Raw genomic sequence first — 26,880 nt, 5'->3', positions numbered from 1 at the left:
TCAACAACTGAAACATTCGATGTTTCAGATTCCTGCCAGTGTCAGTGGGTGACTCCATATAAAGGCTGCCATACTTAGAAATTTCAGAGAAAAAGTTACGCAGCATAGTTTTAATATTGTGACCACTGAGGCAAGTGTCTAACACCACCACCAATTTAATTCTCTATCTTTCACTCCAAGAATAAATGGCACTCCAAGAATAAATGGCACTTTCACTCCAAGAATAAATGGCAAATAGCACTTGTTGAAAAGTGCAAGAATAACGTCTAACTTACACTTACATTTTTGTAAAATAGTTTCTGTAATTTTAACAATGGTGGCTGGTGAGGTGGTCCAGGGGGACACAAGTTGCCTTGGAGCAGCAGCAGGGTTGAGAGGAGCAGCCGCCGTGGTCACATTAAAAACTGCATCTCCTTTCGAGACAACTGTAGATCAGTCAGCCACCCATACACTGTAGCCACCACGCTTTCCATTCGGGGAGTTGTAGTTTTTAGTGTAAAGAACGCCGGCGCGCGGTAGAGACCTTTGTAAGAGTAAAACTACAGTTCCCTCAGAGCTACTCGGAGGTGTTAGTTGTCAATATGGCTGTTGTCAGACAGACAAAGCAGAGAGGCAAATAATTCGCCTCTGATTAGAAATCCTTGGAAAGGGGTCGGACAGGGCACTGTTACTGTAGTCCAATTTGCTTTGTTGTTCGGCTGCAGTAAAAGACAGCGCGGGTCTTTGCTCAAGTTACAAAGTTAAATGGTTAAGCGGACTATTTGAACCGAGGTAAGTCATGTACTTTGCTATCTTCCAACACTGGAAGTGATGTTATTAATATCAAACGCTCGCTAGCCAGCCAGCGACAGCGGCTAATGTCAGCTAGTATCAGCGTCGGCATGGCTAGCATTATGCTAATGATTCCATAATTTCAGTGCTTTTAGTAAAGCGCACATTTAGTTGCAAGCAAGCCGTGCTTTTATGATGCCTACGGGCTGTTGGCAGTGTAAATTCAGCGACAGCGGTACTGGAAGAGATTGGATCATTCAGAGTTAGAGAGGGCTGCAAGCTGAAGCTGGCTCATTTGATGTCACATTGTGCGTGTGCCACAGTAACATTCGCTAACGTTAGCTTTTGGGCAAAGGGCGTGATAGTTGGCATCACCAGCGGCTCGCCTGCAGCGTCGAAACGAGCGACAGACACTCGTGCTCACACTGCTGCAGGCCCCCACACAGTCAGCAAAACAAAAACACATGCTGGAAAAGGAGATAAGGTTACCGCCAAGTATGGTCGATTTTTAGGAACTGGGACAGTTTAGGAGACCGCATTGCCAGAGGAACGAGTTTGTTTACACTGGGAATATCGGATGCATGTAGCGTCTGCATTCGCTTCCATGATGAATAAGCCAGTAATAACTCGATAGTTATTATCGACTATTAAAGTCTTTGTTTTTTTAAGCTTTGAAGAGTTTCTTGAACGTGTGTGGACTGTTGTCAAGTGATGATCATATCATTTACAGGGCTGTGGTCAAAAGCAAACGCCATGGGTTATCCAGTTAACTGGCGAAGGGCACTGATTTGTATTTAGTTTAAATCTTTCAGGGTCTAACCTCTGCTCTGTGTGTGTGTGTGTGTGTGTGTGTGTGTGTGTGTGTGTGTGTGTGTGTGTGTGTGTGTGTGTGTGTGTGTGTGTGTGTGTGTGTGTGTGTGTGTGTGTGTGTGTGTGTGTGTGTGTGTGTGTGTGTGTGTGTGTGTGTGTGTGTGTGTGTGTGTGTGTGTGTGTGTGTTCAAACCAGCTAGAGACAGTGAATAGTTAACCCTGTAAATACTTGACCAGGATTGGTAAAAAAAATTCTAATGCTCTGTTTTGTTACTTTACAACACTCAATGCCTCTGTGAAAGAGCCCAACACCTCCCATATTATTGAAGAAGTAGTCAGTGCATCCCTTTGCTTGTTAAGAGCAGTGATAGTCTTGTTAAAATGTAAGCAATCTTGACAGATTTGAATTCTTTTTCAGCTCACCTCTCCATGGCATGTGGCAGAATTAGCAGGTTTTGCAGTGTAGCTGTGTTCAGTGTTCGGTAATGATTAGCAGCCTAAGCAACCTTCCCCATGAATTCTTAATGATAGCTGAAACGACTAGTTTATGTTCACCATTAGCACTATCCATTGTTTGATACCTTCCCCTAAATTCTCCCCTGGTACACAGTAGTACCGTCATATAATACTTATTTTTACTGGACGGCGCTTCAACACATCACAGTGTAATACGACTCACGTTATAAACAAAGGAAACAAACAAAATCACTGCATGTCATTTACTTGTTAAAGTATTATAAGCTGCGTTCTTATCTCAGCTAGACGAAAAGTTTGTCCTTGCAGCAGTTCAAGGGTGACTGTTTCTGAGATGGACATGTAGATAAGTATACCATCTCTGGCTGTCACCTCCACCATGCTAATCTTGTACACAGCCTTGTCAAGGTTGGCTGGTTCTCCCCTTGTACGGGTTCTTTAGTTGACAAATTAGTCCTGCATCATTTACAGGAGTTCCGTCATCACTTTTATAGCATCTTTAAACTCAGTTATTGTTGCTTCTGCTGGACACGGACACACACTCTTCTTAAGGCATTTATTATAAACATGGCCACATTACAGCACATATTTTCAAAATGGTAATTGGAAGAATACCGTTGCTATTTTACCCCTGGATTACGGTATTACCGCCCCAACCGTACTTGATATGTCTGCAATTGTTCCTCCTCTTTTTGGTGTTGTAGACCTCTAAAGGCTTTTAATCCACCACAGGGTCATATAAGTTTCCTTCATAAAAAACTGCATAAAAAGTAATTGATTTATTTTCCCCTCCGTCCCCCTGCAGAGCCTGTAGACTTAACGCAGATGTAGAGAGAAATGCCAGTGACCCCTTTCAAACCATTTATCATATCAGCATAGGTCGGGGGCTGGCACACAAGATGGAAAAAATCTTGCCGCAGTCGGATTCCAGTTGCATTGATTTTGAGGCACAGCAAATTGCTCATGAAAAACATAAGAGCGTGGGTGGGTGGGTGGTGTGTGCAGAGCCGGTGGATGTATTGTAAGCTCTTAAAGACACGGCAGTCAGACTGTTAAGATAGCATCAGCTGTCAAGGTGACTCCGGCACTCTGCGCGTGTTGCCTGCTAGTTCCCAAAAATAGCTGATTTTTTATGCCCTGCCTGCCCATCCCTCCCTCCCTCCCTCCCTTTTTTTCTTTTCACACTTCCACCTCTCGCTCTTGACTTCCTTTTCTTCTTTGCTGCCTCTTTCTTTTCTTCTTGCAGTTTTTTTCTCTCTTTTTCCCCATCCCGCTCTCTTTTCTACTTCTCCCCCGTCTCTCCCTCTCTTCCTCTGCCTCACTCCTCCTTTCCTTCCATTCTCCTTTTTTCTCCCCATCTGCAACTGCATTCATTTCACTCTTTCCTGCCTAATCCTCTCATTTCCTCTTTGCCACTGTCCCTTCATGTGTCAAATCCTCTTCTCTCCTCCGTTTCCTCCATCTCTCTCTCTCTGTCTCTTCCTGTTTCACCTCCTAAGACTTCCTTAACTTCCCGCCTGCGTTTCCTGTTTCCTCTCCCCCAGTCCTCTCATTTCCTCCCCCCGGTCTCACAGCCTGTCTCACTCTCTTGTCCGTCTCACAGCAGGATGTCTGAGTTGAGCGAGGAGCCGCGCTTCACCATCGAGCAGATAGACTTGCTGCAGCGGCTGCGTCGCTCGGGCATGAGCAAGCAGGAGATCCTCCATGCGCTGGACACTCTGGACCGGCTGGACCGGGAGCACGGGGACAAGTTTGGCAGACGCACCTCTTCCACTTCCTCCACCACTTCCTCTTCCTGCAACAACAACAACACCAACAACAGCAACACCTCTGCCTCCAGCGCTGCTACCACGCTATTCAACAATAACAACACTGCCTCGGCAACCACCACCTCTTCCGCCGTCTCGTGTAATGGCAACAACAACAACAGCGGCGAGGGCGGCGCCGGCGAACGCTCTACGGCCGCCGCAGCGTCCTCCACCACCTGTAAGATCTCCACGGCGACGCAGACGCAGTTCGCCAGCGCAGGAGGAGCAGGGGGGCTCTCGCCATCGCCAAGCAACAGTTACGACACTTCCCCGCAGCCCGGGCCCCTGCCACCGCCTTCCGCCATCTTGCCCTCGCCGGTGTCCCTGGTGGCCCTGACGCAGAACGGGCGTGACAGCCTCGCAGCGACGCCCAACGGGAAGCTGTCTCCTCCCAGGTACCCAGTCAACAGTGCGGCCGCTGCGCGAGCCTTCGGGTTCGAGGCCACAGAAGAAGACCTGGACATCGACGACAAGGTGGAGGAGCTGATGAGGTCAGTAGGAACGGGGCTGATGATGTGAGCACTTAAAGTTTGTTTGGGAAAGTTGGCACTTCTAGTCCAACTTTAGTTTGGGATTTGTAAGCAGTTTAGTAACAGTTAGCTGGCTGTGGTGATCATCTGAGAGTGTGGATCTTATTATACACTGGGTTTCCATCACTCTGCTTTTATACACATGTTGAAGTGTCGCATTAGTTCCCTATAGCGCCATCTTCAAACTAGTGGAGTTTATCAACCACTTGATGGAAAACGCACTTTTTTCTTATTTGCAAACTTTCAAAAGATTTCGCTTCACATTTAAATGGAAACCTGGCAATAGAGACCACTACCATGTGATGTATTTTGCTGGTTTAAAAGACCTCATTCACTCCAGTGTAAACTAACAGTTTTACCCTTTCCTTGCTGTGTGAAATTAATAGTAATTGATTGATTGAATTTCATTCATATCATACTGATGATCCTTTCACACAATGTTCTTGTGCACAAAGTACACAAAGAAAGCACAAAATGTCCTTAAAGCGAGCTCTTTTCTGACAGATTTTCATTTGGAATTCCTTGTGTCAAAGTGTCCACTTGTTTGGAGTCAGGGGTTCGCCTCTATTCAGGCAGTAATGCCCGTAACAATAAGGCAAGAAAACACAGTTTATGTCGGGGTCACAAGTTGTTCACTATGAAGTTTATTTAATGTCTGTGCTGGAGCTTTAGATTTAAGTTATATGTTTGTTTTGTTAAGATGTTTTTTGGGCATTTTAATGCTTTATTGATAGTGTAGAGACAGAGTTGAAATGGGGCAGAGAGGGGAGTGACATGCAGAGAACGACCGCGGACTGGAATCGAACCCGGGTCCGCTGCTGGCCGAGGCCCATGGGGGGGACGCCCTTCCAACTGAGCTAAGGGCGCCCCCCTTAAATTGTATGTTTAACATGATAACTGTGTTTAACAGAATAGCTAGTCCATGGCTGGTGAACTGAACCCACTAAAGTAGTGTAAATGAATGTGTCTGTGGCTACAGATTCTGCTCACCAGGATCAAGTGCTGGAGTGATAGAAAGAAATGAACTAATCATTGCTACCCATGCAATCTTTACCACATCAAGCCATCACTGGAAAATGCCGAAAATCAGGCTTATTCACAAGTCGTTTGTCAAAAGAATATCACGTGATGAATCGATTCATCATAAAATCATTTTTACCTTGAGCCTGTACTGCAATTCACTGCAGTTAATAGCACTTCTATTTTCCCTTCTGTTGAATAGTGTAGACAATAAACAAGATAAATGACCTATGACGAGGCCCAGCTTAACAAATAAAACCCAAGAAACAGCAAAGGTTAAGTGTGGAGGACAGACATTTTCTACTGCGTTTCTGAAGCCCAGTAAGACAGCATAACGGTGGTGATTGGTTGTTCTGTACAACATGTTCATTGTGAGTACTAAAATATCAGACGGGCATAAAGATGTTCTTGTTGAGATTATTTTTACTGTCAACAAAGCATGTATTGCATGAAAAGGCAAGTGTATATTCTGCCCATTAAACGCCTTCAGGGTTCAAGATGACATTTCCTAATAAGGAAAGAAGTTACGCCTTTATTATCGTGCTGCTCCGTCTACATTACATGAAGTCACATACACAGTAACATCAAATATCATTAGGTTTGAAGTGACATGCACTGTACAGTAGTTACGATTGCCGCATTTCCACTCGGCAGCACAGTTCAGTTCTGTACGTCACAGTTTGGTACGGAACGGTAACCCTAGCTCTGTCTGCCTTTCCTGTGCCGACTGCACCCTAACATGGTAGGTGGGGTTTAAGCCAGACTGCGGTTTATCTCTCACACGGAAATGACTATTCTGTCGACCAATCAATGGACTGCTGTGTGTAGCTCCGGCCTTTTTTAGGACGGCTTGGTACCCCAAAACAAGGAAGACGAAGGGCGAGGCACGGTTTGCTTATTTTAGTACCCTTCCCAACTTTTCACAGTCAAAACGCAAATAATTGTTTGTCGTGGCAGTTTCCATGCTTTAAGCACTTCACACATGAACCCTCTCTTCTGCTGCCTTGCTGCTTCCCCGTCAGAGTAAGAATAGACATTTAGAGCCCAGGCCCTATCCTCAGAACTGCACTAGTTTGGTTGTCCCACTCACGCTGCCTGTGCATTAAATGACATGTCCTCTGTAGACAGGACCAAGAAGTTAAGAAGAAGCGTTCTAAAAAGCCTGCGTGGCCTCCGCCTGTCGCGCTGCGTGGCGCCTCGTTTGTCGGAGGCTCGAAACCTGGATATGGCTCCTCAACAAATCCCACGTGCCCTTCTGATTTATTTTTCTCTCCTCTGTTTTAAGCGCACATTTCCATCTCTGCAGGGGTTCGGCCTTTGAGTTGGCACCCAGCACTTCTCCCCCTCCTCCTCCTCCTCCTCTTCCTCCGTCTTGTACAGCAGCTTGTGCTACATTGATTCGCCGGTGTCGATACAAGCAGCGTTTTTCTGAGCTCTAATTTTAGCAGCGCCGCAAGAGGCTGGCGTGGAGGATATATTGATGCTGGAAGTCAAGAGTCGTGACGCACTTTCATTTCAGAAATATGCTACATAACAGACAGAGCACTCTGGGACTTTGAGGTGCTCTCCCATCTCCACTGTGTCTGGGACACTGACTGGTTCAAAGGATGATGTGATTGTATGGTTTGAATGCCAAGTTGAGGGGAGGGCGCATAGTCACCCACTGGAATGCCTTCCTGTAAAAGAAGTCATAAAAAAAAGAGTATGCACTGCTAGACTAGATAAATGCACCACCAAGCAGTTTACACATTTGACAGGTGATCACAGTCTGTAGGAGGATGAGGAATTTATCCAAGACAGTCGCAAGCTTGTCAGCGTGTGTGTGTATATATGTGTGTATGTTATTGTGTGTTTATGTATAGGGGAGAGGACTGGGCATGTAGCCAGAAAGCAGGGTGGGTACACTGTGTGACTGCACATGTTCACTAGCCACCCTCCTGCAAGTCTGTGCATGTTTTTTTTTTTTTGTATATTTTCTTCCCTCCCTCCAAGCACTAAGATCGCGAAAACACATCCGCCATAATACATGTCGGAAAATATAGATTTAAATGATTGTGTCTCCTCTCATTTAAATTCAAACAGTCGTTGCCTTTGTGTTCCTCCTGAAAAGCAACGCTGATTGTTGCGGTAGCCATAAAAAGACAAGAAGAAGAACAATGCATCGATAGTGCTGTCAAAATGCAGCTCAGATGAAAATGGAGCCGTGGTGGTACAGTGGCTTTCTCGTGATTAGGTACAAGACAGAAACACAGATTTGATTATGTGAGATGCGGATCAGATATTGAATGCCACACCAAATGAAACAGCCAGAGTGTGATGCAAAGGGAGCACAGCACGGGCGGTACAAGTGTACCACATGTAATTGTGAGCTTTTCTCCTGTATGATGGGTAAATGATGTTGCGGCAACACGGGCCACTATTGGAACATGTGTAAACAGTGAACAAATAAAAGCTGAAATCTGTAATGAAGTCATCTGCATTTTTTCCTTCACTAATGTACAATGTTCTATTGTATGAGATTGAGTGTTAGGTTACCACACCGTACTACATTTGTAAAAAAAAAAAATCCGAGGTATGTTTCCCTGTGTAGAATACCAGCTTTGTTCTTCAGATTTTACTGCTTACAGTGTGTTCAAGTATGTGGTGTTGCTCTGTTCTTACATTGTGTGTGTGTGTGTGTGTGTGTGTGTGTGTGTGTGTGTGTGTGTGTGTGTGTGTGTGTGTGTGTGTGTGTGTGTGTGTGTGTGTGTGTGTGTGTGTGTGTGTGTGTGTGTGTGTGTGTGTGTGTGTGTGTGTGTGTGTGTGTGTGTGTGTGTGTGTGTGTGTGTGTGTGTGTGTGTGTGTGTGTGTGCGCGTGCAGGAGGGACAGCAGCATGGTGAAAGAGGAGATCAAAGCGTTCCTGGGGAACAGGAGGATCTCTCAGGCAGTGGTGGCACAAGTTACCGGTCAGTAGTTTTCTTTATCGACCTTTGCACTCCAATTTCATCACAGTGAAACCCTCATTTCATCACAGTGAAACCCTCATCACAGTGAAACCCTCATTTCATCACAGTGAAACCCTCATTTCCAGTTCAACTAAAATATCAGAGGCTCCAGTAGAGACGGGTCAAAGTGTTTGTGTGGCCACAGCTTGTGTGGGAGACACGTGATGGAGAGAAAGAAATGTATTTCAGAATTCAGCTTGATGCAAAACACTGTTGTAGTGTGATGTCTGGCTGCTTTCCAGGCATCAGCCAGAGCAGGATCTCCCATTGGCTGCTGCAGCACGGCTCCGACCTGAGCGAGCAGAAGAAGAGGGCCTTCTACCGCTGGTACACGCTGGAGAAAACCACGCCAGGTACAGCCCGGGATTTCAAGCCTCGCACTACTCAATCGTGACTGGGAAATACACAGAATAACTTGCTATTAATTAGGGGTGTCACGATTCGATTCTCATTTTTTCCTTTCTTTTATAGTCTCATTGGTATTATGCCATAATAACTAATTTATTATTATTTATTTTTATGCTTTATTGATAGTGTAAAGACAGAGTTGAAATGGGGCAGAGAGGGGAGTGACATGCAGAGAACGACCGCGGGCTGGAATCGAACCCGGGTCCGCTGCTGGTCGAGGCCCATGGGGGGGACGCCCTACCAACTGAGCTAAGGGCGCCCCCTCTAATTTCATTTTTTAATACTTATTTCTAAAAAAGGATACAATCTCCATTATTCATTATTTACCATGTACCACAGTAAGGCCTTATTGTCACATTTCAATAATGTATTTACAATTTAAATTGAACAACTTTTTTCACCAGTAAATAGGAAACAAAATTAAATCAAGTTGCGTTGACGTCCCAGCGGTTTCCTTGGTGTCATTTTGGCTGCAGCTACATGTAGGAGCAGCTAGATGCTGTTTTTTAATTTATTTTGTAACATGCCTCCCGAACATGACCGGGGGCGGGGCAAAATCGATGACTCCACCTTTAAGTTTGAAGGTCAAAATCATGACGTCATTTCAATCGATTTTCAACTCAATCGAGATTGTGACACCCCTACTATTAATGCCTGGAAGTGACTAACTATGTCATGTCATGTTATTTATCAAGGTCATTATAGACACAGTGAACTCTCGTGCAAAGCTATGGTTGACATTATGAAAATAAGTTTTAATATTTCTAAACTTGGATGTGAAGACAGCAGTTGTCTTTTCTCACTTAGTGCAGAGACAGAAGAACTGTAGGAAAACACTCCTCTGCCAGCAGCTTCCTATTTTAGACTGTTAATAAGTCAAAGTAGACGGCGTCGTGTGGTGCACCTAATGTGAGATGTGATGTATATGATGACTGAATCCCATGTTAAATCTAACACATAAGCAGGAGCTCTTGAAGTGTAAAATGACACAATAGCCCCTTTTACACAGAGATTGCGGCATATTGACGGAACAACATCACTCCAAAATGCCGGCTTTGCTTGCTTCTGTGTTATTTACACAGAAGCAAGCAACGCCGGCCTGCTGGCGCATCAGTAGCGCCTTTTACACAGCGCTCAGGAATGAAAGAGGTGCTTGTAAACAGCGTCAGGTGTGACGTAAACATTTAGCGCCGCGCCGGTCAGCTGCTTTACAACAACAATACTGGCCGGTGAATTGAGAGCAGAAGTGCTGGAGCTTGCAGTAAGAGGGCCGTATTTTACTGTCCCCACGATGTGCCAGTTGATCTCGCTACGCGCTGAGTCCAACATCTCTGGGACACTGTTAACCAAACTGACAAAAATCACTCCGCTGCTCACTGCTTCACCTCTGTGTCTGTCTGTGTGTGTGTTTGTGTGACAGGTTGGTTGTGAGCGAGTCTCTTTGTGAGACAGACATAAACATACACACAGTGTGTGAAGTCACGTTACTGTAGGCAGAAATAAAGTGTGGATATACGCTCAGACTTAGGATAATAATAGCGGCGGCGGAATCCAGTCAAGACGATGTGAGTACGTTTGGCCGCATATTAAGACAGTAACTTCAGGCTGCAGCCCGCAATGTAAACGTTCCGCAGTAATTTTCTCCATGAATTGTGTTATTTATGTTGGGGGATAATGCTTTGTTAGCTAGATGGAACTCTTGTTAAACATATTGGCCGATTAGAATTATTATTTGTAGAGTGTGCGAGTCTTGAGTTGTGTTAGCAAAACAGTAGCTCTGTGGCTAACAGCTGAGCCCGAGCCTTCAGTCAGCTGAAGCAGACAGTCTAGCGGGGCGAGCAGACTATTCCACCGTTCCTTGGTCGTTCCTATTTACTGGCGTACTGAACTACGTTTTAGTTACATAAGAACCTAGAGCAAGAGCCCTCCGCTGCGCGTCGGGCTCCTGCTTCAGCTTGTCGGTCTTTATTTCTAGCAAGTGACCCGTTCGCTATACTTTATCCCTTACTTAGCCTAGCCTAGCTTTCCCATTGTACAACTTCTCCTGGGCAGAAATAGACTCATACACTCTGCAAAATGAAGCGCGGGGGTTTGGATTGAGCAACGGACCTTATGATCAGCTAGATTATACGCCGTTCCTTTTATTTGGTGATTTTTACGGGACATCAGGCCGCTGTGGTTAATGTTAAACACGTCCTTCAACTGCTAACATGGTCGCATGTTTAGAACGTAGACTATGGAACGTCAAACGCCCCCCAGTTCCGCATCAACAAGCTGGAGCATTTAAACAGAGAGGCGGAACTGATCGTGTCGGGAATCTTACTACCCCCCGAGGTAGTAAAATTCCCGGAACGATCACTCGCACCTTTCTTCCCTCGTTCCGCAACTGTGGCATTTACACAGCAGGGCGGAGGGCCGAAAGGCCGGCATATTCCCGGCTTTCACTTGCTGTGTAAAAGGGGCTAATGAGGATGGTGGAGATGAAGGGGGTTTTGCAACAGCAGCTGTTTTCAGAACTTAAATGCATTATCGTCAGTGTTACCAAAGACTGAAGACAAGACAAGTTTTTTGTGGCTGCATCTACTTATGACGTCATAGGGGGAGAGCCACGCCCCCTCATTTCCAACCTATCTTCACACTACCTCCACCTGTGATAAACATCCCCCCCCCCAGATAACCTTGAATCTAACTGGCAGTTGGGTTAAAACGGGCAGTTAGATTCAGTGCCAATCAGAGTAGACTGGGCTTTTTGGAAGTCGGGGCTTGAAGTCGGGTGCTAAAACGGAGCGTTTCAGACATATGCTGAAAAGAGCAATGGCACTGTAAGAAATTTAAGGTTTTTTTTTGGACACTACACCATGAAAACAATTACTAGTAGAAACCCAAATTATAACTTTTATGAGCATAATATGTGACCTTTAAAACAAGCGGCCGCTTGTTGGCTATGGATATGTATACTGCATGCACTGTATCAACCTATAGCCATCCAGCAGACGCCCCACGCCTTGTCCTCTGCGGCATGTTCCTCGGTGGATCCCTGCCAACAGCGACAGCAGTGGAAACTGCTTTATGCTATTTATGGCCAGACGGAGCCCGGCCCAGCTCCGCTCAGCCCAGCCCCGCTCACACGCACACACGCCTCCATCACTGCTGCAGAGAAGAAAACTGATGCCCCATTCACGCCGCTCTGATAACCCAGGGCGACCCAGATAGGCCTGTTCACAATGTCCCTGTCAGATTAGGTTATTATACTGCACGTGAGCCTCTGGTCCCATGATATTACCAAGCTTTTTGCTACAATGTGGCTAGTTTTATGAGTTTGAGTGCAAATTAAACCTTTTGTGTGGTTTTTCTTTTTCTGCTGTGCTCATGATTCGAGATGAGGCAGCACAGTCTTTGTCAGCACTATTCAGCCAGAGTTTACAATCACAATGTACAGAGATTTACACAAGACGACTTACATTCTGGCATACCTTTTCATTCAGGGATGGGCTTTCTGGCCGTCTGCTCTGCCCGCTTCATCTGTCAAAAATGCCGCTACACACATTGTTCCCACATCTCTTAACATTTGTACTGGCACAGTTCTTGTGTCCAATCCATAAACGCGCCTGCAGACTGGATGTGCCTAGCATTATTTGTAGAGGTACACCAAAATAATCCATCATAGTTTTACGCTGATGATAAAAAATACACAAATAATGTCTGTATACACTGCAGGCAGCATCTTCAGTCTACAGTAGCTGCTGTTGAGCAATGTTACCACTTTTTAATTCTTAAGCCATATCTGCATTGTATTTTTTTCTATTTCATAATTACGGAAGGCTGGACAGAAATCCAGAAATCCCTTATAGCAATATAGCAATTTACAGAGCTAACATCAGGGAAGGACAAGTGCAATAGACAATGCACACTTTTTTTTCTCAAATATTCTTCTGTGTCTACATTTATTTAGGAAATATTAATTTAATTTCTATTTTGTCTCTAATTTTTGTTATTATTATTAAATTGTTGTATTTTATCAAATGCAAAAAACTAAATTTAAAAACGTGATATTGGCATTTTGTATCGGCCAACCCGCTCGATATCAGTACTTGCATCTGCCATTGGAAACCTCCATATCGGACGACCGCTAGTTATTTGCCTATATCCTGTACCATCGTCAGCCGTTACTCACCAGCCATTCTCTATCCTTCCCCCCGACCCAGGTGCCACTCTGAACATGCGGCCGGCTCCGTTACCTATAGAGGAGATGGAGTGGAGGCAAACCCCGCCCCCCATCACCACGGGGCCCGGGACCTTCAGGCTGCGCAGAGGAAGCCGCTTCACCTGGAGGAAAGAGTGTCTGGCTGTCATGGAGAGGTGAGAGGCAAGATTAAAAGAGAGTCCATTACATAACTTCTGCTTCTTTATTTCCACATGGAGTTGAGGAAACATGACAGCCTCTTCCATACAGTCTGTATTGGCACACTTTGTTGACATTGTCCTTGTGAAGGGAAATTAAATAGAATCGATGTGTGACTCTGTCCTACTCTGCTATTTCTAGCTACTTCAATGACAACCAGTACCCAGACGAGGCCAAACGGGAGGAGATAGCCAACGCCTGCAATGCTGTTATTCAGAAACCAGGTAAATACACAGAAAACAGGAATGTGGGCTCCACCTTAAAGGGATAATGTGAACTTTTTGTTATGTGTAATGGATAATTAACTCATTTTCTGTCGATAAATATTTCTGTATATGATGCGAATACTATAAACATTAATGTTGGGAATTTGCTTTGAGATTGCACCTGTCCATATACTGTATATGTTACAGAGCTACTTTATTAATTGAAAATGTATCCACTGTCGCTATATAACAATCTTCAAAAAAGGTCCCTTCTTCCAGCTTGTGAATATTTGCTGGTTTTCTTGTGTGACCAAGTGTGATCTCTGTGTGTGTGTGTTTTTACTTGGAATTGATCTTAATTGTAAAGACCAAACATCTGCGTCACAGCTGTTGTGTGATCAGCTCCTCATGCAATGGGATCAAGTTCTATCCAACACATATTTAACGGCCGTCAGTTTATGAAACGCTCGTGTTCAAAAACAGCACAAATGAGAGTGGAATTCACAGCTGGAGGCTGCAGACAAATGAAAATAAAAAGGCCCGGAATGATATGAAAGTAATAAAACAGACTGTAATGAAATCATTTAAAGGAGTCAGTATCGTTGTTGCAGTGAAAGACACTCACGTGTCCAGGGAAACACAATATACTGAGTTATGTCATTACCTTGTGATTTCTTTCAGGGAAGAAGTTGTCTGATCTGGAGAGGGTCACCTCCCTGAAAGTTTACAACTGGTTCGCCAACCGTCGCAAAGAGATCAAGAGACGGGCCAATATTGGTAATGTGGGACCATTCTTTTGATTGAGCTGTACTGCACCTTTATGTTCACATGGCATCACATTCATATTTAATAACACCAATTATAAAAAAAAAAATCTTATGCGTCCAATGACTGCCCATTAATTCATTCCATCACTATAATTAGGTTGATGATTTTTAATTGGTCGCCTGACATCTGCAAGGACCCCTGGCAAAGGCTCCTTATATCTGCTGTGGAATTTGAAAAACACCTCTTGCTGCTTGCATTTACCTCTATGCCAATTAGGTTTGTAGAGTAGAACCACTGTTACACGCTAGTACTCTTGAACTATTATCAAACTGGATTTTACGTTATTTATTACTGTTGATCATCAAGTGCATATTCTTTCAATATTATTTTCAGTTTATGTCTCCATCTTTTGGTAAATACGTAGTCCGGGCCGGTAGTACCAGAGATTTGGACATTTCAACCATTAAAGGTTGAGTCAGCGATTCTGGAGAATGCTTGTTGTCAGCCTCTGTAAACGGACATGTCGCTAGCTACGGTGGGCCCCCTTTGTTTACATACGAGTTAACTGAGCCTTTACTGTGTATTAACACCAGATTTCTTTTTCAGCACACACACAAACACACACACAGTACGGACAGATAGCGGATCGTTAGGACATACAGTATGCACTGATTTTGGACAAAAAGTGATTTTGACATCAAGCATTCCGTCATATAATGAGGGGAGATTATCAGTTAATCCATCGTAAATCTAATACTCCGTCCTCTTCCTCCAAGAAGCCACAATCCTGGAGAGTCACGGAATAGACGTCCAGAGTCCGGGGGGACACTCCAACAGCGACGACATCGATGGCAACGACTTCTCAGAGCAGGTAGACAGTGATTTAAGGCTCCCCAGAGACACGTAAAAGGCAGATAAATGCTTCAGACACTACTGTTTAACACTGGTCTGATTATGGAGGAAGAGGTCACTTCTCCTTGTGTTACAGCGTCATGACTTCATTTTTTATTTTTTTTATTGTCCGATTTATTTATTTATTCATTTATATATTTTTCCAGCCTCTCACATTCAGCCCTAGGCCCAAATCTCTCCTCTGTTCTTCTTGGACAGCGCTCAGTATTCCGGTCGTTAATCATATGCGATCATGCATTGGGCATCTTCCTTCTTTCCAACTAAACAATACATCCAGTTGACTGCACTAAATAATAAGTTTTCCCTTTTCTTTGGTTGAACTTGTGTTAATGATTGAAATCAGCAGCTTGTGGTGTTTATTTTGGAGTAGAACCCCGCGGCCTCGCTGGCACATCACTGTTCACAAATTCACACACAACAATTGCAACGTGTGAACCATTGAACTGCTGTTTTCCTTCAGTTTGACTCCAAATATAGAAAGCACATAAAGGTCATTATATTTGCGAAAGAGTTATTGCTCAAGGCATATTAATTAACAAACGCTCACTCATTTCTCCTTTTTATTCCTGTTACCAATGGAAACCATGCCGCAGCAATGGGAATTAACAACGCTTTGTATTATTGCAGAAACTTCCAAATAGAGATTGTGTTTGACTTTTAAGGTTACTCTGCCAAACATGCAAATCCTCCTGTCAATTCAAGGCTGTTGAAAGTGAAAACAGCAGTTAGTTATTCCAACTAATGAGTTATGTGCATTTAAAGGCGGAATCAGTGATTCTGGGGAACGCATGTTGTCAAAATCACTTTTTGCCAAATCAGTAAATACTGTATCTCTTAACGATCACCTACCTGTACGTACTGTGTGTGTGCTGAAAAAAATCTGGTGATAATACATAGCCTAGGCTCTGTAAACTGGTATGTAGACAAAGGGTTCTAAAATAGAGGGGCTCACCGTAGCTAGCAACATGCCCGATTCTAGGCTGTGTTATAACACTGTATTTTTTACAGGTAGGTGATCGTAAGGAGATACAGTATTTACTGATTTTGACAAAGTTATTTTGACAACCAGCGTTCTCCAGAATTGCCGACTTCACCTTTTAACCTGTCGAGCAGTTTTGCTACCAATGACCTAGATACATGTGAAAGTAGACGAGTCATTCTCAATATATAAAAGTAATTGTATTTACTAACTTTAATGGCTAATTTGATTTATTTTCCTCCAGGCATGTGACCTGCCCTACTTTGACAAGAGACCTCTCAGCCGACCTTTTGGCCTTTACCGACTGGAGCCCACCTCGCCAACACAGGTAAATCAACTAACAGACAGAGACCACAACACAGGGCCTTGGGGTCGGGTTCTATTTAATATAGGTCTTAGTTTCCAAGTTCTTGCCATCATGCTGCATCAAGTCTATTCTGATCAGCATTTCATCAATAATGTCGCTGCATATTTTGGGGCCTGTGGTCACAGTCAGCACTTTGACTCACTGTCAAATAGAAAAGAGGTTAAAAGAGGTCCCTTCACTACGATTCTACTCTGATTGCATGTCTTTAAATAGCTGTCGGTATGCAGTAATCAGAGAGTATTTCACTTCAGCGTTGATTTGATGCTCGGTGCAGTCGCTCACACATTTCCCGACTTCTGAGAAAAAGGTCTTTAACATCCAAACTCATTTACTCTCACAAATCTCAATTCAACCTTAAAGTACACACCAGCGCAGATAATGTATGGTCGGTTTACTATTATATCCCCAGTTCCTTGCAGAATCGTAGTATGTTACCCTCCTATTTACATGCAAACATGTTACTGGGAACAGCAAAGTATGATCACGATTGATCATTTACCAAGTCCCGCCTACCTTAGTTAACATCTCTACACCCTTTTCTCAGGACGGTAAAAAGGAAGTTCCTCATTTAAAAGGAGAAACCTGTAAAAAGGTCACATGATGGCTACATAGCTCATATAATGCTACAAGAATGAGGCTAAAGCTGTGTGTCCCAGGCCAAAGGTCAGCATACTCACTCACCAAATAAAGAAACTGAATTGCAGTGTATATGGAGCATTTTTTTTTAACCTTTAAAAACCTGTTAGCTTGTTTGGCTTTTCATAAAGTAATGTTAAGTTATTCTTGTAGGTAGCTAGCTGGGCATGTAAATCGCAGCATGACATTTTTCCGTTTTAGAATGGCTGAAAAAGACAGTCCTTATGCCAGCCTCATACACACCATTTCCAACAATATTCATAGCTCTGATTGGACAATTACTTTTTCGAGGGCGAAGTTTGTTTAGTGAACAGAGTTGTTCAGCATGATAAAACTAAGGAGGAAAATATACGGTGTAAAATGAGTCCCCATTAACAAAAGTAAAACGACCATTGAAAAAAAAAAATCCCACTCACCGTTTCATCTCTTGACATGGGTCTTCCTTCTCTCTCAGGACGACAGCGCGGCGCACATCGAGCACCAGGACCCCATCTCTCTGGCTGTGGAGATGGCCGCCGTCAACCACACCATCCTGGCCCTGTCCCGGACCGGAGGCGTCCCCAACGACATCAAGACCGAGTCCCTGGAGGACGAATGAATGAATGAACCGCACAGGGAGTGGGATGGAGGAGAAGAAATGAGAGTAAGGAAAGAGAAGGCGGAGGAGAAAAAATGGGAAATGGAGCAAGCTTAAAAAAAAGAAAATAATAATAATAATAATAATAATAGAGACCAAATTAATGCTACTTAGTAAAACCTTCTGAATCTGTTGCTCAGCCGGCCACCTGCCATCTGATCCTTCTCACTCTCTCTCCGCTTCCCTCCTCCCACAAAGTCCATGTAAACAGCAATTACCCAACACCCCAACCCAACCAACCCAAACCCACCCATTATATTGACACAGTTGGCGGGAAAGAAGGAGTCATTACTACATGTCCTCTGATCTCTCTGGTAATGTTCCACGGGAAGAAGGAGAAAGGGGGCAAGCCAAGCCTTTTGCCCCCCAAAACGGTGGACCCTGTCTGGAAGTAGCCCCTTTTACACTGCCCTTGAAAACTGGGAATATTCCTGCTTTCTCCTGCCTTGGCGTGCAGTGTAAATTGGAATGGCATAACGGATCGTTCCGGCACTCTTCCTACGTCGGAGGAAGTAAAATTCCCGAAGCATTCCCGGGTCGTTCTCTTTGTGAAAGGGTCAACCTGCATTGGCATGAATGGGGGCGTTGCAAGTGGGACGTTTTCAACACCTGATTTGAAATAGAATCGCAACCGTGGGATTTCGATATCTCTGAGGGAGCTGCCGAAGACAACAAGAAGCCACAATTTGAGACAAGGAATGTGAAGTGAAAAAGTTTTGAAAACGCTCCTGTGATACGTCACACTTGAAGCGCTGCACTACACGCCCCTCTTTCATTCTGGGATGCTGAACGCTGTGTAAATGCACACGCTGATACACCAATATGCCAGATCGTTGCTACATCAATATGCCTGAATGGCTGTGTAAAAGGGGCTATCGTGTCTCCCAAGAACTCCCACTCTCACCCCGTGAATAATACACTCTCTCCCCACACAGGATACCTCTTCTCTCTCTCTCCTCCCCTTCCCTTTTCTCCAGCCTGGTTGTCTGAGCCGATCCTCAGCCTAGCTCACCTCAGCGTCGACCTCAGTTAAAATAACGCGTACTGTATATATAATATATATATGGTTCTTATGGTTCTCAAGTCACACTCACCTCATGGTGTGCCACAGTACCTACCTACATAGCCCTCAAAGTTCCACCCTCGTCAGTGTGCAATTCATCCCAAGAGAGCAGCCTCTAGCCGTCGCCTGTACTAATGTTGGATGTTGGTTCTCTGGCACCACGGTCAGAAAGTTTCCGGTCACTGTCTTCTCCCCTCTGTCGTCATCATTGCTCAGTGGAGCGGTGTTTTGTTTTGCATACAGTAGACCTGCTGTCGGATGAAAACCTCCACTAAAAAAAAGAAGTAGCCTTAATTTCATACGGACAAGTACACCTTTTACTTTTAGCAGTTTTATGGTCGGTTTTGGAAGATTTTTCAAAGGAAGACGAGGAACAACGAAGTACTTCTTAGTAAACATAACAAATGCCAACATTAATTGTTAAAGGTTTATATCCAACAGCAGCGGTGGTTTGGAGTCCTTTTAACTTCCTTTCCGTCAGTTTTTTAGTCAAAATGGTTGACTGGATAAACAATCATTCTGCCTTGGTATCTAGCTTCCCCGTGTTAAATACTCGAGGCTATGAGAATCAATTAAGGATCAATGTGATAATCAAGCAAACTTAAAACTATCTTAAGAAGGGGAAATTGTGCTTTGTTTTTAAATGTCATCCATGCCAAAGGAAAAGAGGCTTAGCTAAGGCTGATCTGAAAACAGTGTTCAAGTGATTTCTACGGACTCCTTTGGCGTGCGTAGGTTGTTTGAGACAGTCTGGCGCCACACGTGGGCTCCACACAGCAGCAGGCCTGTGTCAGTAAAGATAGGTATTAGTAGCAGCCAGACATATATTGATAGAACACCCTTAAGCTATTTACTACTTGTTCTGTGACGCTGCCTCTTTATAATAGCCTAAAGAATGTGCTTTCAGAAGACTTTTAATATCGGTGGTATCAAATTAGATTTAAATCCACACCGGACATGGTTTAGAATATCAGAAGCACTTCTGAGGCGATTATTTTGTTTCTTCATTTTATCTGAGGCCTCAAAGGTAAAAGCACCACTGTGAAGGGAATCAAAGACATCTAAAGTGGTGATATCGGAAATCATTTTCCACTTTCTGTTTGCCCCGGGTGGAACTTTTCCAAAACCATCCCAAAGGCTGTCAGACTTATATCTTCAGATGTAGCCTTACACTCGTTATGCTAAGCTAAGGTTACTGTCTCCTCACTGTAGCTTAATATTTAGCTGAAAGTGTTTTGGCAAGAAAGAGAATAAGCGTCTTTTTCCACCAACCCCTTCCCTCACCGATGGTTTTGGAGAACTGGGAGAATATTCTACAAAGCAGGTTTAAACAGAGCAGTTAGCCAGAAATCTCATGTCATTTCTTCATGTTTTAAATAGTCAGATACAGAGACATTGGTGATGTATCGTGACATCTGTATCCTGCTTGTAGAATAGCTCCCAGCCCCGGGCTCTAGTCTAGTAAAGCTCTATATAAATCTATTGCTTCTGTGTGTACGAAGCTACAAATACAGTGACTTAGTACAGGGACCTGTGTTTCTAAAAGAAAGGGTTGAAAGATGAAAACAATATGTATTTATACTAATTTTTTTTATGGTAATGTACAAAAAAAGAACGACGTGTTTTGAAATGAAACATACTTTTATTGTTAAGTTAATCATGCTTTTTAATTTTATCCTGACTTTTTTGTGATCATGTAAACCTTTTTATTATTATTCTTGTGTAGTCCCTTATTCGACTGAACAACAGTCTCCCCCTGTACGTGTCTGAGGTAGTAAGCTACTTTATGAAAGATGAATGAAGACGATCATGCACCTTTAAAAAGTAAGAATTGCGGTTGACTAAGCTTAAAATGTAACCTTCCCTCCCGAGCCTTCCTTTTGAAATGGCAAAAGCCAATATATTATGAGGCTGGTGTGAAAAAAGAAAACTTTTAAAGTACAGCTGCTTCACACACACACACCATGTGATATTAAATCAAAGCGCTGGTATGTGCAATCCTCTCCTAAAGAGCAATGTCACACCAAACTCCATAGTGATATCTAGTGTTTTAATGTTGATCTTGTTATCTTAAAAACAAGTGCATTACTTAGAGAAAAAGTAAGATTTTGAATAAAATTATTACTAGATACAGTAATAAAACCCTTAAAGTTTGTAAGAAAATACAATGCAGAATCCCTTTGCCAAAACTATTGAAGTTATCAGAAAAACAATCAAATTGTTTTTGGATAATGCAGATGGATGAAATGTGTTCCATAGCTGGAACTGTTAAAGATTTTAAATACTTACCCAGATGGAATCAGCCATATGTTTATAGCTGCTGACACTCAACTCACAAAAAAGTTAGAATTCTTTACAAGGTAAAATATTAAAACCTCATCTCATAAAGATCGAATGAGGGGCAGATACATTTTTATTGATTCACTACTCACTTGCCAAGCTGATAATGCACTACTTTAAATTTACGAGCAAAAAGTTTTTTTCTGTTCGAATAACTTTTTCTGTGGAGTTTGGTGTGATGTTCTCTCCCCATTCAAAGAATGTTGTACGTTTAGAAATAGTGAAATAAATTGTGTGTGTACGGAGAGAAAAAAACTACAAAGAGTGCATTAAGAGATTATTCAACACTTAAATGAATTGCCTTAGTGTTTGAGAGATGCCATGGCCCAATTAGCAAGGACAAGTTTTAATCCAGCAGTATTTTATGTGAGCGCTCAAGCTTGATAGAAGTGTTTATGGGATTTAAAAAAGAACCCTCAGGTGCTCAAGCAGTAAAGATGTTCTGCTTTTCCAAGTAAAAAAAAAATGGAAAAGGTCTTTATCTGAACTGATTTCAACCTGAAAGAGGCTCATGGTGTGTACTCCAGTGCTAGTGCTTACTCTGAAGGGGTGTCCTCTTGTGGTGTGTCAGGGTCAACATGTCTACATGTCCTTCTGTGTCCCCTGTGAAAACATCATCCACTTCATCCCAATATAGCTCAGAAAAAGAGGACTAAATGCTGTTGTATCAATCTCAAATCTAGTTATGTTCAAAATTTACTGTATTGCCCATTTCAGAATTTAGTGCCTTTTTTGGACAGTAGACTGTTCTGTAATTAAGATGTAGTATATAAGCATTTTTTTGTACAGTTTCTTTGTTCATTTTTTTAACTTGTGTTTATTTTAGTATGATATATATAATGTACAAGAGAATAAAGCTATATCAATGAGACTTTTTCTGCTTGTTAGTTACTACAAATATCTGCACACAGACACTGGTTGACGAGAAAAGAATTACATTTATTTAACAATATAAAAAGTTGATTTTGCTTTTCATTATCATGTCTTCATCTTTAAATAAATAGGCATTCAAGCAGTCCAAATGATCAACTTTGAATGCACAAGTATAAAATATCTACTAAATTCATTACAACCAACACAATCCCTCAAGTATCCTTACCACGCACAAATCAACAGGCTCCCATACAAACCCTACAATCCAAAACATTTAAGTCACTTACAATCAATCTGGACACACTTGCATGGAAACAAAGCCGATTAAAATCTTTCTTAAATTTCACTAGAAGTTTTTTTCCTAAAACAGTAGAAATACACATTCAAGAGCTAAAATAGGCTCCAGTTAAAAGAGTTCAACCTACCAGCAGGACAGACTTTGGTAGTACATCACTAAGGCACATTGTCTGAGTACTGTAGTAGTCGTTATAGTCCAAGGCACAAGAATAAAATAACAGCATCTGATCAAACAATACCAATCGTTGTAAAGCTATTAACACTACCTGGAAGTCTATCCCACATGCAGTTGCTGCATATTTAGTTTTTAACAATATAAATATGAGCACATGAAAGTGTTTGAGTCTCATATTGTACAGTCAGTAATCCAATGATACATCTAACATTGAACTCCATATTAAGATATGCTTTTGCACGGCAAGTGGGATAAGATATTGTAAGGAAAAATGTGCTGATTTTGGAAAAGAGTACATTGATTATGATCTATCACCGGAATAAATGAATTCCATCAATTCCAACAGAGAAATGGTCGCTTCCACATGCGTAAGAACAATTCACATTTTCTGATAAAAACATTAATTTTCTTCTGTAGTTTTCGTTTAATTAGTATTTGAGGGGGGCGGGGGGGAGCATACAATCCATTAAAAGATCATGTGTTGATCTGATGGGTTCCCTCTGCAAAACATCTTGGGTCGCCAGATAGCAGATACAGAGAGCTGTGGTAGATCAGTCCAAATAAAACACCATAGTGTCACCCTTACTGAAAGTTTAACCTGAAATCACATCAACCAGTTTGCTGCATGTCCGAATGGGTGTCTAGCAATTAGCCACCAGCCGTCACTCTGCCTTTCAAGTGTTCCACGAGTTGCGATTCTGTCCTTTGCTGCGGCCGCTCGACGTCCCACCTTCTCCCTTGGCCAGAGCGGTGAGGGCTGCCAAGTTGGGGCTGGATCCAGACAGGTTTGCACTACGGCGCTTTTGCTGCTTGCGACGGCGCTTGGAGACGCCCTGGCTCACCCTGTCCGGCCTCACCAGCACACCGTAACCAGGGTTACAGTGGAAGTAGTGCTTGCCGCCCACTGAACCATCATTCTTTCCTGGACAGAGACAGAACAGTCAGATACTGTGAACTTAGTTTAGTGCACTTAGTATAGTGAACTTAGTATAGTGCACATGAAAAGAAAAGGAAACCAGTTCAATTAAAATGCATCTAAAGGTGGTTTCACACCTGATAGTCTATCGCAAATGAACCACAGCAAAGGTGGAAACCAACCTGAACTTGTTTCAATCGAACCAAACACTGCAGGTGTGAAAGCGCCCTAATAGCAACAGGATTAGGAGCTATTCTACTTACCTGCTGGTACCTCCAGTTCCACTCCTACCCAGGTACCGCCTGCAAAATCGGTGGGTCCAACGTAACGGACGGTGCCGCTTTTATTGGTGCCCACAGTGACGAACTCCCCTTCCTTCAACCAGTCAGGAAGAATGTTACTAGAAGCTGCATCCTCAGAGTCTGATATAATTTCCAGGTTTTCCAAAGGCACGGAGAGGTTAAGTCCCGCCCCAGGGCTACTGGCCTGGTCCTCCTGCCCAGGATAAACTTCCTCCTCATCCAGAATAACCTGAAAGGACTTGAGGCCTGAGGACTTCACCTTCTGGATCTTGAAGGGATTTGAGGCCTCGGGTTTGGCTGAAAGCCCAACGCTGGGCGGAGAAGGATCTGGATCCATGGGGGCTTCTGTAGATGCGGTGGCAGGTGCTTCTTGCACACTTTCATCTGTGGTTGAGGATAAAGTCTGAATGGAAGTGTCATTTAGATTTGATGCTTCAAAAGGGTTTGAGGCCTCAGAAGTGGCTTGTTCCTCAGAGGAAGTTAGAAGAACCAGATCTTCAGGTGGGGTGGGAGCTGGAACTAAGAATTCAGACAAAGCTGGGACCAGGTTTTGAGCGAGATCTTCTGGGACCAGTTTTTGAGCGAGATCTTCTGGGACCAGGTCTTGAGCGAGATCTTCTGTGACCAGGTTTTGAGCGAGATCTTCTGGGACCAGGTTTTGAGCGAGATCTTCTGGGACCAGGTTTTGAGCAGGATCCTGTGTACTGTCGAAGGAAGTTTGGTCTTGTTTGGGCTGCTCTGGCTGTGGAACTATCGTTTCAATAATACTTTGTCCTTCTTCTGCAGACGGCTGTGTTTCGTATTGGAGTGGCGGGTCAGCTTCTGTCTCGTCGGTGGCAGCTAGCTCTATTTCTTCTGTCAGAGGACTTCCTGGTTTTGCGATAATGGTTTCTGAAACTTCTATCTGTTTGGTTTCCATTTCTTTCACTAAAATTAAATCTTCGTCTATTTGTTCTGATCCAATGGGGTCAATGATTGAGTCTTGCTTTTGTTCGGTCTGTCCTGGTAAGTCTGATTCTGTAACTGAATCCGGCTCTCCTTGCTCCTTCAACAGGAGAACTGACGGAGACCAATTTGGTTCTTGTTCATTCGAGTTTGAATGTGATGGAGTACCGTTAAGTTCTGTAGTGGACGGCAGTGAGTCAGTCCGCTCTACAATTGTCTCATCGTCTGAAACCAGTAATGAATTCTGAGGCGTGGATTGGGTCATGACAAAAGACGCAGGGTCAAAGTCAGGCAGATCGTCCTTATTGCAGGATGTATCAGGCAGGTCCCAGCTCAGTGTGTAGACATCTGACAGAGTGACTGTAGATATGCTAGTAGAGATGTATCCGCTCGATGCCTCGCTCACCGGGCTGGGGGCCGAGTCTTCGGTCTCGGGGATAATTGGCGGAGGGAGGGTCACGGATCTGTGGCTCTCCGTTTGGAGATTGGGAGGAATGATTTCCTTGATCGGAATCTAAAAGGGAAACCGTGGCAAAAAAAGAAGGTATTTATGACTGAAAATCGGCAAGAAGCTGAATCACAAAATATTGTCAGTTTTCAAATTTTAGTCTGAGAGGTGGAGTCAGCGATTCTGGAGAATGCTTGTTGTCCAAAATCAATTTGCAAGTAGGATAATCAAGATCACACCATACCACAAAAATAGTTAATAAATAAATCTAACACCATCTTGTTTTGGGGAACTTACTGGCTTCTGATGTTTGCTTATGCCCTCTTCAACACTGGCCGACTGCACCATGATGCGAGGCAAACTCTGCAATTGGAAGGAAATGTACAGTTAATGACATTTGAAATAAAAACATCCTTTCAGTGCTAATTAGCTCATTTAAGATTGACAAACTGATTTTGAAGATGTAGTCGTGAGAAAGTCGGTGTCATTTCAATCCGGTCTAACTGAGAGATTAGATCTTAATATGAGCCTGTAGACTTCCAAACCTGTTCCTTATAGTGTGTGCGTGAAATTGTGATTAGCTACTGTGAGGGAATTATAAAGCTCAGGATTTCAGCATGACAGTACGACACAGCCTGTGGGGAGAAAGTTAATCTACGATTCTAACAAGATGACAAGATACCGTAGGCTGAACATCATACTGTACTGCTCTCTTTAGCAGCCTCACATAATATTAAACTAGGATAACTAACTAGGCCAGCTGGCCATCTGTTACAATACATTGGGTCCACACAGCCATTTGTTGTTATTGTGTATTAAGTAGTAAGTAGTGCATTAATATTAGAAAGGAGAAAAATATTAAAATGTATCACAGTGATTGGCAGTCAAGTCATGTTGGCATGAGATTCAGAAAGTGCAATGAAAATATTTGTTTACCAGATCACTCAGACAGACAATCAGGACAAAGTGCTAAAACAATCAGGATAATTGCACCGTAATTATAACTGCACCCATAATCATTTATCCCTATTCAGTATTCTAGTTAACTCTTTAAGACTTAATATGATGCGTCAGCCTCTCAGCTGATTACTGTATATTGCGATTTGCTTCTTCATATTTTTCTTCAAAGAGAAATAGACCTTTTTTTATGACATCGTATATTTTGAGATAATTTAGTTTTTTAAATTAGACAATTGTTCAACTGTGTGATTAATACACATCCAAGGAATATTAATCAGTATGATTGTTTGACTCTCATGCAGCCCTGACATCAGCCCACATATCACAGAAGGAATTTAAATGTCATTCTTTATAACACTTGCTGATCAAAAGGAAGTGGTTTGATTTTGATTCTCTTTGTGCTCCGAGTGGGACGACAACCTACATGGACAATCTGTCTACCGTCAGAGAACAGGTCAAACACAGCTATCCTGTCTCTCTCTGGCTCAGGACAGTTAACCTGTAAGTCAACACAGCACGTGAAGTGCACAAGAGTATCTAGCACTCGAAAACCTAGCATGTCCAACACAAGATACAAGTCCTGCACTGAAAGTTCATGTCACATTGCAAGTCATCATAGTTACTTAACTGGTCAAAATGAGTCAAGGTCTTTCAGGTCAGTGGGAATGAAATATTTTCTCATTTTTAACAAATCCTACAAAAAGTTTTCGCCTACGTTGCCAAGTGTATTAACCGAATTGACCAGGTCAAAATATCACATTTAATTTAATCAGACATTTAGAACTTTGCTTTACGAATCCTGTTTACAAATGAAACCTGCCCTATGATACTGATGTTGGGATCGGGCG

At 43.0% G+C, this 26,880-nt stretch overlaps 2 protein-coding genes across 7 annotated transcripts in view; one reads left to right on the top strand and one right to left on the bottom strand.

Moving 5' to 3' along the window:
* The first annotated feature begins 646 nt into the window (after nucleotides 1-646).
* Nucleotides 647-21,955, top strand: hmbox1b (homeobox containing 1 b). Of its 2 annotated transcripts, none has more exons than XM_080048118.1 (10): nucleotides 647-771; nucleotides 3,659-4,354; nucleotides 8,274-8,359; nucleotides 8,641-8,751; nucleotides 13,012-13,165; nucleotides 13,350-13,432; nucleotides 14,096-14,191; nucleotides 14,962-15,053; nucleotides 16,318-16,401; nucleotides 17,531-21,955. In XM_080048118.1, exons 2-10 carry the CDS (start codon nucleotides 3,663-3,665, stop codon nucleotides 17,672-17,674), a joined length of 1,542 nt encoding a protein of 513 aa, XP_079904244.1. In that variant the 5' UTR covers nucleotides 647-771; nucleotides 3,659-3,662; the 3' UTR covers nucleotides 17,675-21,955. The 2 variants fall into 2 exon arrangements, with proteins under 2 accessions (XP_079904244.1, XP_079904243.1); XM_080048117.1 differs by having other exon boundaries at nucleotides 14,959-15,053.
* A 79-nt stretch (nucleotides 21,956-22,034) lies between these two features.
* The window catches only part of LOC307266051 (kinesin-like protein KIF13B), a 31,528-nt gene continuing 26,682 nt past the window's right edge, over nucleotides 22,035-26,880 (bottom strand). For all 5 annotated transcript variants that reach the window (XM_080047943.1, XM_080047945.1, XM_080047946.1 and 2 more), the window contains 3 exons: nucleotides 25,370-25,435; nucleotides 23,641-25,138; nucleotides 22,035-23,383 (listed from right to left, as the gene is read on the bottom strand). In XM_080047943.1, the coding sequence (XP_079904069.1) occupies nucleotides 23,136-23,383; nucleotides 23,641-25,138; nucleotides 25,370-25,435 (1,812 nt within the window). In that variant the 3' untranslated portion in view covers nucleotides 22,035-23,135. The remainder of the gene's footprint in view (nucleotides 23,384-23,640; nucleotides 25,139-25,369; nucleotides 25,436-26,880) is intronic.

This window comes from Ammodytes marinus, assembly GCF_949987685.1.
Source record: "Ammodytes marinus genome assembly, chromosome: 19".
Lineage (NCBI taxonomy): Eukaryota > Metazoa > Chordata > Actinopteri > Uranoscopiformes > Ammodytidae > Ammodytes > Ammodytes marinus.
The sequence above is the reverse complement of the archived record's forward strand: the minus strand, read 5'-3'. Positions and strand labels throughout refer to the sequence as shown.

Excerpts from the sequence above, each read along its gene's own strand:
- hmbox1b (XM_080048117.1), top strand. The coding sequence starts at position 3,663 with ATGTCTGAGTTGAGCGAGGAGCCGCGCTTCACCATCGAGCAGATAGAC. Across the intron at positions 8,752-13,011 it reads GCTGGAGAAAACCACGCCAG|GTGCCACTCTGAACATGCGG; the intron begins GTACAGCCCGGG and ends CCCCCGACCCAG. Across the intron at positions 15,054-16,317 it reads GCAACGACTTCTCAGAGCAG|GCATGTGACCTGCCCTACTT; the intron begins GTAGACAGTGAT and ends ATTTTCCTCCAG.